At 43.1% G+C, this 13,602-nt stretch overlaps 1 protein-coding gene across 1 annotated transcript in view; it reads left to right on the top strand.

Annotated features, from left to right (window-relative positions):
* Positions 1–13,099, top strand: part of LOC147705887 (uncharacterized) — a 198,702-nt gene extending 185,603 nt beyond the window's left edge. The window contains exon 4 of the mRNA XM_086929573.1: positions 13,016–13,099. Within this exon, the coding sequence (XP_086785699.1) occupies positions 13,016–13,099 (84 nt within the window). The remainder of the gene's footprint in view (positions 1–13,015) is intronic.
* Positions 13,100–13,602: the final 503 nt, after the last annotated feature.

Below are 13,602 nucleotides of genomic sequence, written 5' to 3'. Positions count from 1 at the left end.
TGATTCATTCTGTGTTGGACAAAATGGGCATTTGCTATGGTTTGATACATGCCATTTACTGGCGAATAGATTCCCACCCTAAATTGATGGTAGAGCTTCCGATCTTTGGTGGAAGTGATAAGATCCCAATACTTTTTATACTCTACCTCATGCTTGTGTTCAAAAAAGTCCCTAGATAGTCAAGGTCTTACTGCGGCAGAGAAGCGCTTCATTTTAATCATATTCCAAAATGCTGCCTTGTATTCACTTTTAGGAGGAATGGGGTTTCCGACTGGATTTACCGATAGTCTACTCATCCGCATCTCGCAAAGAGTGACTTTTTCTCCTCTCAGCCATGGCATTTTATGCATGTTGTCAGCCTCCCTGACTTCCAAAAGTGCTTGTGTGGACTGAGACAACTCTGGAGTAACCCAGAGCCTTCTCCAGTACGCCACTGGTCTGTATTGCGCCGTGTCTTCAACAGAATAACAGCCAAGGTCTGCAAATAAGAGCAATAGGGGAGTTGACTGGGGAAGACCAATTAATGCCCTTAAAAATGTATTTTGTGCTGTCATTAAGGGGGCTAGGTTGTTGAAGCCCCACAATTCGTCCCCATGGAAGACCAAAGCGCTAATTTTAGAATCATAGATTTTTAAAACTGGAGCAACAGGTTTAGTGTAAGAAAGACGCTACTCCTTCAACAGGGCGCCTGACAATTGAGCATGTCTAAGGGCCAGTAGATTGATCTGAGGCTTCCAACTAAGTTTACTGCCAATAGTTACCCCCAGATATGTAAAGTTCTGGGTCTGTTCCACAATACCTTACTTCATTTCCACTCTACCATTAATAACCTTATGTTTGTGTAGGACCATAAATGTTGTTTTCTCAACATTCACTATGAGATCATGATTGTGGCAAAACTCCTCAAATCTCGCCCTTCTGTGTCTTTGATAGTATCAGGGTGTCATCTGCAAACATAAGCAAGGGGATCTTCAATCCTGCTAGAGTGGGAGCATCAGTGGGGGAAGTACTGGAAATACTAGACTGCCCTATTAATATACAGGGAAAAGAGGGTGGGTGATAAAACGCACCCCAGTCGCACCCACTTAGCTTTCAGGAACCTTTGTGTAACACTTCCCTGCGCATCCCAACATACCTGCGCATAATTTTCTTTGTGTAGAGTAACCAAAAAAGCCAATATTTCGTGAGGCATCCCTAATTCTAAAAAGTATGTCCACATTTTTTCGCGGGGGACAAGATCAAAAGCCGACTTACGGTCGACAAAAGCTGCATAAATAGTGCCCCGCCTAATTTTACCACGCACCAATATACTAAAATAAACCTAAAAACCTAGTCAATGGTGCTAGTACAAGAACAGAAATCCACCTGCAGAGGTGACAAAATATCAAAATCTTCCATCCAGGCCTCGATTCGGCTTAATACCATCCTAGCTGAAACTCTCTGTATGCAGTCAATGAGGCTTATCGGCCTATAGTTGCCTTGATTACAATGGTCTCCTTTCTTAAATATTGGGATGATTTCTGCTCCTGACCAAGTATCGGGCATGAATGCTCCACTAGCAATAGCATTCATGAGGAGCTGTATATATGTAGCCCAATTGGTAGTATTATAAAGGAACAGATCCGCCGGAATACAGTCCAACCCAGGTGCCCTGCCTCTTGGGACTGTTTTTAAAGCTAATTCCACCTCTTTCTTAGTTTCAGGAACTGGTAAATCACATTTTTCCTGTGCAGGGTTTGAAATTGCAAACTGGGCCTTATAATGAGATACCCACTGCTCGGGGGTTACGTGGTTCACTGGCATACGGCTCGGTTCGCCCCGGCCCCTTTTCACAAGATGCCAGACCGTGACCATACTTCTCTCCGAACAAGCCTAGCGCAGCTCTGCCCAGTGTTGTTCATCCCATTCCCTTTTTGCTATTAGTTGGGCCATTTTATACCTTGCCCTAGCCATTCTTATATCTCCCCGGTTCTTGGATCTTATTGCACTAACTAAAATTCTATAAGCTTTTCTACAGGATTGACCATACCAAGCAGCAGCCTTTTGGCCGAAATACCTCAGTTTTTTTTACCATAGTAGTAAAAAAGCATTTAAGCTTATTAAACAAATCACTGTGGACCTGTGGTACTTTTGCGTTCACCTTCTCTTGAGTTGCACAGTTATGAAGCATAGCTGTCGCTTTAGCCACTAACTCACTCATCTGCTGTAAGTGTTCTGCTTTTTTGATAACTTTATTCCATTTAACTCTTCTTGTGTCATTAGTTAAATGTACTTCTACATAAGCAGTTCCAGGCACCTGGCTGACAACAATAGAAATGCCTTCGATCTGCATGGAGAGTACTAGGGGGGTTATGGTCGCTCTCTGTCCCCTCCCGAACTACCATATCTACTAGGGAGGGCCAAAATTCCTTGTTAAGGAAAATAAAATCAATGCGACTACTTTGCAACCCGTTGTTAAAGGTTTGCGAGCCCTGCCTATCTGAAGCGGACCTCCCATTTACAGCCCGAACCCCCTGTTCTAAACAAAAGACTTTCAACTGTAGGGCAGCTCCTGTCCATTTTTTAATAGGAGGAAGATCCAAATGCGTTATATTCCACTGGCTATCCTCCTCACCACTAAGATTAACATCATTGTCATCGAGGGGCTCGAAAAAGCAATTAAAGTCTCCAGCGATTATCATTTTGCTTACACCTCTGGGTTCATTTAAAAACATGTCTAAAAGAGCTATGGTAGGAGAAGCTTTCCCACCTGGAATACCCCTGGCATAAACATTAATGAGCAACAAGTCGGGGACTTCTGCCATTTGTATTCTAATTATAAGTATGTCCCTGCTGTCAATATACAGTTCTTCCACCCTATACTGGTCTGACTGCCTCACCCATGTTGTGAGTACCTCCATGGGCCTTCCCCTCTGCCCTCCTTGTGCGGTTTTTGAAACATTTATAAAACCCTGTCGATAGACTTTGTCCAAGGCCCAGGTTTCCTGGAAGGCCATCATGTTGTGGCCTTCAATGAAGGTAGACCAGTCCAAGGAGGATATTTTTTAACATAACCCAGCTATAATCCAATAAACTAGTTTTAAGTCAGGGATAAAATATGACTTTTTAGCTTTACATGCAGTAGGCCTACTACAACCTGGGTCCCCCTCACATAACGGAATACTTATTTGTGGAGGATCACTGTACCCTATCTTGCCCTCCATGTTTTTCTCATAGCTCTTTCACTCCGGTTATTAATTGTTGTTGTTAAAATAGGTACTTCATTATTATGGTTGTCTATTACGAGGTCAAGCACGCGCTGTTCCTTAGATAGGTGTGTGTCTGGACTAGTAGTACTTAGATTGTGTCCAAGTCAATCTATTTCCTCCAGTGTGGAAAGAGCTTCAAACCTATTACATATAGGGACCGCATATTTATAAAGGCCCTGTTCAAAGTTTGGATCCATCAATTCTCCCCTACCTCTTGCATGTTCATCACGGGGCTGGTAGAAAAACCCCAGGGGGAGAATGTTGATGTCATCCTTGGTTAAATAACCAGTCCCTACCCTGTCCAGAATGGTCTGAACCAGGTGTAGGTACCTAAAGCTTATAACCACACAATCTCCCATGAGCGCCTTTCGGGGTCTACCAACCCAGGGAATTCTTCGGATCATTTTGAATTCGCGGAATAATGCATTCCCAACCCTTGATCTAGCTTTTAACAGATGCAAAGCCTTATTCTTTAGTGAAGACCAATGTTCATGGGCTCAGGGAGGAAGCTTTGGAACATTAGCTAATACAAGGAGTATAAGGAGTCGCTTAAGGTGGGAGATGGAGGGACATACTATCATTCGCCACCCCCGTGACTGCTGAGAAAACCGGGAACCTACCAGACCTACCTTGTGTGTTGTGGTGACATTTGGTGGAGGGATTACTATGGAGTTAACCGCAGAGGGCCTTGTCTCGACAAAAGGAGTTAATGTAGCTACGCTTGTTGGTAATCTGGATTCGGCAACCCTTCCCTGTCTATCTTCGGTCAAACCAGCTTGCCCTGTCCCACTCGATGATTGGGAAGTACTGAGTAAATGCTGCTCCATTATAGCCAGTCTCTTGTCTATTCCTGACCATTTTAGCAGTAGCAGATCCAAGAGGGCAGTAAGCTTCTCCTCAACTCTATTCAGGAGGTCAGACTCATAATTGCTATTAGTATTATTAGTGTTTCCACTACCCCTATTTTCAGAACCCAGTACATCCTTTGCTCCTCCCTCACAACCTTGTGTTACAGACTTCCGTTTCACCAATTTTTATGCCTGATGCGTAGTTTTAGGCAGGCCACGTGCTTTCCTCTTTTTATGGTTGGGTTCACCAACGGAAGCCAGTGTGGTTCTTTGCTGGCGTGTAACTACCTTGGTGGAAGGTTCACGAGATGTAGATGAAGTACAGTCTAAACTATCTGGTGGGGGCGACCCATTTTGCTGGTACACTGAGGGGGTGTGACTCCGTGGGGGAGGGCACTAAAATAAAACCGTTTGTTCGGGATAGGGGATAAAACAGTTGGTGCAATTCCACTGGGGAGTCTCTGGAGCTCTAGTGGGAGTCTCCTTTCAGTCAACTGGATCTCATGGATTAATACAGACTCAGCCCGTGAAAGAAACGCATCCAATGTCCCACTACTCCAGGGCCTCTTCCCCCCTTACGCTTTCCTTTGCTCATTGTCCCAAGTTGTAACACAAAACAATAAAATACAAACAAGCTTGAGTGACAACTGCGCAAAAAGGATTAAATGGCTTGCACTAAGTCAATTGTTAGTGGGGTGGCCCAGCCCTTTGCTCGGGCTTTCGAAATGGGTGCCGCAAGCAGTGTTATAGGGTCCCAGCAGGCAGGTACAGGCAATTCCAGTGAGGCTCCCTGGGACTTGCAGTTCCTTCCAATAAGCAGTCCGTCCTCTCCTCAGCTCCTCTGCTCATGATGCGGTTCCCGCGAGCAGTGTTGTAGGGTCCCAGCTGACAGGCACAGGTGCGGGCAATTCCAGTGAGGCTCCCTGGGACTTGCAATCCCTTCCGATCAGCAGTCTGTCCTCTCCTCAGCTCCTCTGCTCACGATGCAGGTCCAGCGAAGCGGGTGCCGCGAGCAATGTTTAGGGTCCCAATAGGCAGGCACAGGTGTGGGCAATTCCAGTGAGGCTCCCTGGGACTTGCAGGCCCTTCCGATCAGCAGTCCGTCCTCTCCTCAGCTCCTCTGCTCACGATGCGGCAAGTTAAAGTAAATTAGAAAATGTTATTTCTAATTTTCTCTACTATCTTATTTTGTGGTACACATTACATTTCTTTACGTGGGGAAAAAAGTAAAACCGGAAAATTGCAATGTCTAACTATTTTATATTGAAGCAGGAGATGTGATCCTAAAGGACCATCTTGGGAATGCACCGGTTAATACATATTATACTTCAGTTTTTATTAAAAATGAATTCATTACATTATGTGAAGAACCATTAAGAGAAGGTCTAGTATACTTAGTCAATATGTAAAATGTATTTTCAATTATTGCTGATGAAAGTGCTGGCATATTCAGAAAAGAACAAATGGCACATTGAGATCCTGTAACAAGTAGCACCATAGCTGTCATCAGAGAAGAATTCCTTAGATTTGCAACCTTAATCGAAATGAAGGCTATGTCAATTGAAAATATGATTATGGATGCATGTTCTAATGTTCTTTGGATTAAATGTAGGAAAACTCCACGGCCAAGGATATGATGGATGCTGTACACTGGCAGGAAATTAAGATGGTGTTCAAGCCATAATGAAGGGAAAATATTCTAAAGCTTCTTTTGCTCACTGTGCTGCACCTAAACATAATTTGGTTGTTAACGACCTGAATGTTGTTTCTAATATTCCATTTCATAATATACTGAATTCTGTTGGCACAGTGAAAGCCATCATGAGGTTTTTCAGTGAGAGTCCAAAAATATCTCTTATTCACAATGTGCCATTGATAAGTGAAACATGATGTACAGCACAATACAAGAGCATTAGAATTTGTAGCTCAAACTTTGAATAGTTTCAGTTTCCTTTTATTTATTTGCAGAGTTACTTAAAATCAATGCAATATATGTGTAAAATAGAACCATGTATAAAATATGAATTCACAATATTAAAAATGTCAGCATAATTAAAATGAATCACTTCTGTTACATTCAAGTTTAAAAGGTACAGATTTAAACATGCAAGCCAGTATAAGTTTACTGGTCATTACTGCGATTGTTGCTCCCCCTGTAAAAGTAGATAATCTAAAGTCTCCTTTGCCCCAAAACATCTTTAATGGCAGTTTGGCATTTTTGCTCTGGCCGCTTCAAGAAATCGGACTAGCCTGGTGTTCAATTGAGGAAATGCTGGGCCGAAGCAAGCCAAAACTGCTTGTCTCCTTGTCCGAATGCCTCTTTGATTAAAGGGGATTTTTAGCAGGTGCCTCCTTTCTTGAAGCATCTCAGTACACAAGCATATAGTGTGGATGATGTCGCCCTGGCCGTTTTTGCACAAACTGCAAACTATAAAAGACTGCGCCCTTTTCCATGGTGGAAGATGCTGCGTACATGGTAACACTCCAAGTCGTAGCTTTAGGCTTGTAAGAATTCACCGTCATCCAGGCATGTGTTCTGGATAAAAAAGCAGCTTTATCCTCCACCAGTGACTGTTTCTTCAGCGACTTCCAGATCAGTTTCTTCATAGTTACGTAATGGTACTGTGAATTCCACAGGGGCAATAAACCTGTATTTGCCAATGTCTCCTGAAGATACGATCTTGCGGGTGACTTCTCCCTCTGTTGGAGCTCTTGCCACTGGAGGTGGTTTAGTGAATTGGCAGTTGATGTTCTGATTTTATTCCAACAGTTAATATATGCTCCATATCTGGCCCAGGTTTGCTTTACCAGGCCAAACTCCAGTCTAAGTTGCGCTGGGGAGGTGTAGTTCGGGAGGCTAAACATTATTCTGTGTGCTTTTACAAGTGTTTTATCCAAAAGATTGGTATCTCTTCCTTACAGCGCTTCGCTACCATAGGTGATTGTAGGTAGAATTTTGGGCCTTGCAACTATTAGAAAAGGGCTCAGCGTGGGACCCAGTAGTTTGGCAGATAAACTTTTCATGGTTATGGCAAGGATCATCCCTTTCCTTTCGATCTCTTCTTGTTGGCGGATAAATGATCCTTCCTTGTCAAAGTAGACACCCAGATACTTATAGGACTCCGCTGATTCAATATATATGCCGCCCAAGTGCCATAGGTAGCTCTTTTTCCGTTTGCTGTTGATTGTCATGGTCCTGGTTTTGTTTAAATTTATTGTCAGGCTGTTTAACTAACCGATAATTGTTTGCCAAGGCCTTGCTGCCTTTTTTGTGGATCGGAATGATCGTTGAACCTTTCCATTAGTCTGGAATGTTGCCCAGTTGTCTTATGTCCCGAAATAGTGGGAGGAGTACTTTTGCCCATTCGTCTGGCCTTAATTTAAAGACTGCAGGTGGGATTCCATTCGGGTCTGGCGCTCTGTCCTTTTTTCCCTTCCTGATCTGTTTCTTGATTGTTGGATGCTCTGTGTTTGACTTTTCCCCTGATGATGGATTAAAACAGGTGGTTTGGAGGAGTTCCTTGACATTGATCGGATAGCAGCGGAGCAGTCAGGAAAATAGTTGATGCCTCCTTCCCTACTTCCGGTGTTGGTATCATGTCTGGCCGAGTCTGCTCTACTCCGCTCCGGTTTGGGCAAGCTGTTGCTTTCACTGTTAAAATGGGAGATTAGGTAACTTGCCTAGGTTTCCTCCAAAATGTGGGAATTAAGTTCCCCATGATGAGGGTGAATAATTATGTTTACTGATTTCCAGAAGCGATCACTGGCGTTATGCTTTAAATTATACTTGAGTTTTGCCCAGAAGTCCTGTTCATAATTATTGCTGATGTTCCATTTCAGCTTCTTTAGTTGAGTTCTTTGTTGCCGCAGGGATGAGAGGAGTGGTATATTCCCTGGATCGTGCCGCAGAGATCTTAATGAGCCGTTTATCATTCTCTTAAGGACTTTTATTTGCACTTTTTTGGCCTTGGTTGTCTTTTTCCCTTGTGCGAGCACCGGAGAACTCCTTGTTTTTATGTCTGTAGCCTTTAAATTGCTGAGGTTGATGGTGAAGCATTCCCAGGTACACATCAGGTTCTTTTCGAACGGTTGGGTGAGTAAAAGATTGATTGCTGTATCTGTTAAGGACTCTATGCTTTCTGCCATGTACTTGATCCTCTTGTAATTTAGCTGAAAACTTGAGCCAAAATGTGGAGCAGGATGGATGCAAGACAGAGCAGTTCCTGCTAGAATAGTTTCTTGTGGACGATGATCGCTGCCCTCCTTATCACCCATTCTAAAACCTGTTACATATGTAAACAACGAGAGGCTGACAAACGTATATTCTAAAAGCGAGCTTGTTAGTTCGGTGTAGAAGCTTGCCACTGGAGGAATGTTGCTGACTGTTATTCCGTGAGGACCCTAAGGTTTAGGTGTTCTAATTCTTCCAAAAGGAATCTGTTTTCTTTGTTAGGCCTCCCATACGTAAAGGTTCCATGTGTTGATATGTTGTAATTTAAGGATTGGAGTCAAACTTCCTTTGCTTTAGATGATCCCAATAGGTATTGATTCAAGTCTCCCGTGCTCAAACTTTGAATAGATTTTTAAACAATTAAGCAAACTGGTCACTACAGCATCAAGGAACACACGTCAGGATTCTTCATTTCAATTCCCATGTTTCTCATACAAGGTGAGCTTTCTCTTTTGCATTATTTCAAATTTCTCATCACAATTGAAATCTGTAAGCCAGGCTCTCCAAGCTGTTCAGCTTGATAGTCAGAAGGTATTGCATGTGATTACACACCTTGCGAATGTATTCTGTGATCACAGACTAAAAACAGAAAAGCAATTTTCAAATGTTCAGCCAATAGCAGAAACATTGAACATCAAGCTTTGTGTTCCGAGACAGTGTGTCCGGCAAGTATTTCATTCTGATTTTTGTTCCTCTTCTGTGGAAGAATACTATCACCAGTCTACCTATGTGCCGTACTTGGACTCTATCATTGGATCATTAGAAAGCAGGTTTAGAAATAAAGACAAGAAACATTTCAGTTTGTTCTCACTTTAGCCAAAACAAATGGCAAAAATGACACTTGAACAATACAAATGCCAGATTGCAAACATCAGAAAGATTTACGACATTGAAAACCTGGAATCCGAAGCAGTCACGTGGTTTGAGATCTGGTTAAGGAAGGATGAGCAGTTTGACAATGCATTTCTGGATTTGCTAAACCACAAAGATTTATTTCCATCAGTCTAGTAAGCAATTCTCATTGCTCTCCCATTCCCAGTGGGAAGGTCTTTCAGTACAATGAGAAGGGTAAAAACCTAGCTGAGGTTGACAATGGCAGATGATCGCTTATCGGGTTTGTGCATGGTAAGCATACATCGAACAGAAATTGATGATAACAAGCAACAGGTGATTGAAAAAGTAATTGATACATTTGCATAAGACCACAGATGTTTACGGTTCTTTTTTTGAGATCACTAACCAGTGAACAAAAACTGTATAAAACTACTGATTGAAAAAAGTGATTGTTAAATTTGAGCAAGAAAGAATATGTTTGCAGTCCCTAATCAGCATCAATTATCCTGTTAAAGTTTAAGGGGTTTTTTTTCAATTTGGTTGAGAATGTGTTCATAAAAAGGTATGATGTAGTAATATCCTAGCTGTTTTTTGATTCACTGCCTCATTATTTCCATGTAATTGGATTGAAAGGTTAGTACTCTGTACTGTGACCGTAGGTGAGCAGACAATGCACATGGTAAGTTCCTATAAGGAGTCACAAATAAACAGCCACAGTCACAGTATAACATAAACTCTTCCCCTCCACCTATCCGTACAGCACAGCATGTATGCGCTTTCACAGGGCCGGCGCTAGGCATGGGAAGTATGGGCAGCTGCCCAGGGCCTCGCGCTCAGGTGAGAGGCAGGGGGCCCCCCTGCTCCACCAGGGCCCCCTCCCCACACATTACAATACACATCAGAGATGTCTGGTGTCGTGTGGTGGCATTCCTGGGGGTGCAGGGGTGGGGGGAGGGACAAACAGAGTGGGGAAGTCAAAGCGGCAGGGCCAGCAATTAGGGATCAGAGTGTCAGGGGCGAGGCAACACCTCTCTTAAGTACCAGCCATTCCATGTCTGCATTTTGTTGCTAGGTGACAGAAGGCCCCTTTCTTTCTAGGACTACACAGGTTAGGAGCAGTGGGTGAGGGGAGGAGGGAGCAGCCAGAGAAACTGGTGCTGGGGCAGTGTTTTAAGAAAGTGCTTGTTACTGCTTCAGGCCCAGGGGAGGGGGCCCCTTTCCCTGGGCCTCGAAGCACTAGAGCAAGCTGCAAGGTCCAGGTGTGGGGCCCACTTTCCCTGGGCCTCTAAGCACTATAGACATCTACAATGTCAGGGTGCGGGGGCCCCCTTCCCAGTGCCTTGTAGCCAATACTCCCTCTTTCTTTTCCTTTCCTTTATTTGTTCCCCCTGTGAAATGAATCCAAAAAAGAAAAACTTTTTTGCTGGAAAGGTCATCTTTTTTGTGACATTTTTCACTTCTAAAGTGCAGCCTTGGGAAAGAGAGAAATAAAAAATTCAAACTGTAAAAAATACCTAAAGCAAGACAGAGTGGGTCGAAAAGGGGCCAGATTGATTTTATTCACACCCAAATCACATTAGTGCCACTACACAGAGTTTACCAGTGAAGCGCTACTTTTGTTTTCTTGTCTTTCTCTAAACAGCATTGTTTTCCCCAGGTGGGGAAGTGCACCATTTCTGGATGTACTGCAATACCTCCTTGATGAGCGGACTGGAAAATAAAGTGCATACCGCTGCTCTGTATTCACAAATGTGGTCTTTTTAAACCATATTGCTTTTGTTTTGTAAGGGTATATTCAATGGGCATTGAAGCAGGTCTGTTCCGGCCCTGTAGTCATGGCCTTAACTTTTCATACAAAAGCACTCATTCATTTCTGAATAAGTGCTAAAGGGTTAAGGTAACTATGTTGTTCCTGCTTATATTTCACATGCTTTAATTAATCTTACATTCCTTATGAGTGTTTGCTTTTTCCAGAATGTTGTCACTTTTCTTTTTAGGCAACATATTGCTCTTGTCTAGTGCGTAATTTGAAATGAGTCGCCTCTAGGTGTTAGTAGCGGGGCACAATTGGGTTGTAGTTGAAGGCAGTGCGAGTTTCTCTCAGTAGGGTAGTATAGTGTTCAGTGGAAAGAGGATGTGGCACTATGGTAAGAGCTGCCGAATTTGGAACTGGGGAGCCAGGTTCAGCCTTCATGACCAGTCCACCAGACCAATCTCCCTGAGGGAGCACATTTCCACGCACGACCTCAAAAGCCCTGGTGTCTTAGCACCAGCAGGTGAACCCGAGCAGTGGCAAGTGTGGGTTAACCTTGAAGGCCTGTCTACCACAATCCCTATTGAAGCCCACCGCCAGTCTTTTGGGAAGGCCTACGAAGCAGCACACCCTAGAGCAACAGTGACTCTGTCATTGAGATCACAGGACCCTTGAGCAGGGAGGCTCTAGGGCGGTCCAAACAGTGAGATCGCATTGAGCACTGACTTTGGGTCATGTTTGAGAATATATTATGTTTCTAAAAGCACTTGCTGCCTCCTTCCTGGTCTCCAGGAATTTTCGGCAACAACAAAAATGTCATGAAACTCCGGTGATCAATAATATACATCTTTGTGAGACCTGCACCTAGCTTTTCCATCGAATGAGACAAATGTAATCCATTTAACAGTTTTAAAATATATGGACTTTTTTCTTTTGTATATTTATCTTTTTGTCCATTTTACTGATATCCACGTTAGGTCTCTTCAGGGATGCCAAATAAGATCAATAGTCCTGCGATGTCACTTTCTATGATATCACTTCTTCTGATGTTACCAAGGGCGGCTCCTTCACTAGGGCGGAGAAGCGACGCCCCACTACTTTCTCACAAAAGCAGAAACACAAAATGCTAAAACAACCATTTTATGTTTCTGCTTCTAGCACTGCGAGAAAGCAGAAGTGTTTCGTTGGGGGCGGGCGGGTCTGTTTTAGGGCAGGAGAGGATTGCCTTGCCAACTGCTGATGGGCGCTGACTGTTCGGCCAAACCAGTCATGCGCACTCTGGCCTTTCTCTATGTAGGCTGCAATGCAGCCTACATGGGGAAAATGGCCTCCCCATAGGCGCCTGGCTGGTCGGCATCCTGATCAATCACAACGCTGCCATTGCAGCATTATGATTGGCTTAGGGGAGGGGAGGGAGGCTGCCTGCATCCTGTTCTCCACCCCCCCTTCCGAACTCCCGCGAGATCCTCCATCCGCGAGTCATGCCGGCTGCGACTGGAAGATATATGCAAATTAGAGGGGCCTCACATCTTCTCTTTCGCCCGGGGCCCCAGGAGTTCTAGGACCGGCCCTGCGCTTTCAGTTGCCTAATTGTTTAGGTAAAATCTAAACTGTTGTTAGATAGAAAATCCTTTGAGAAGATTTCGTAATTCAGCTTCCCAGGAATGACGTCAGATTGTATAATGTCATATCATGCTGGCCCTAAGTTACATTTGAAATAGGAAAGCGGTGCATCCAAGACGTGAGGGATGATGTTTAATTTGTCTAAATATTGAAGAAAGGGAATGTAATATTTGAGACTTTTGATGTGTATCTATTTAGTAAAGGCGGGTTTTCTTAATATATTCGAAAAATGTAGAAATGTAGAAATTCTGCCAGAAAACGTTTTGTTTACTGGATTTATATTAATATAATGATTTACAGTTACTGCAACTAATTGGTGTGAACGTGCCTCTGTCTTCTGGGATTCCTGATGAGAGCTTTTTCGAAGCTGTGATGATACTTTATACTCTACACAGATAATGACTTTTTAACCATATGACCATACTTTGTTTACAGAGGCCAGTGTTTTATTTTTGTACCTGCTTTTGTTTTCATGTAGGAAATGGCAAAAACAGACGAAGAACAACGTTGTGCATTCTGTGATAACTTTTATAAATTTGGCCTATCTAACAACCAAGACTGAATAATATGAAGACTGTTTTCCAGAAATTGAATCCAAAATACTGAACCTCCCTGAAAAGATGTGTAACTTTAAAATAAAGCAAAATGTGAAAGATCAATATCAATGTTGTCAACTAATATGAGGTCACATAACAATTGTGATGTTTGTGGCGGCTGATCAGATTTGAATGTGGTGCGGTGTAACTACTGACAGCAAATTTGACTTAGTGGGCGAATCCAGTGAAGAGGATTTCCATTAACATGGTTCACCCACGTCTCACCTCTAGAAAACAATCTATTAATAAGTCAGGGTCTAATGCTGCATTTTGTAGCACTGTGCTCATATAAAATGGTTACAAACCCAGAGATTTGTAAAAGGTGCTAATGAAATATTAATAATATTTCGTGGTGTGCCAGGGTAAGCCTTTCCCTCCCTAGGGGTGCTGAGGCATGACTTCTTCAAGACAAACATGAACAAACTGTCACAAAACATTGATATTTTCAGCATATTTGTCTAAAGAACTA

This window comes from Lissotriton vulgaris, chromosome 7 (assembly GCF_964263255.1).
Source record: "Lissotriton vulgaris chromosome 7, aLisVul1.2, whole genome shotgun sequence".
Taxonomy (NCBI): Eukaryota; Metazoa; Chordata; class Amphibia; order Caudata; family Salamandridae; genus Lissotriton; species Lissotriton vulgaris.
This window is presented reverse-complemented; position numbering and strand designations above follow the sequence as displayed.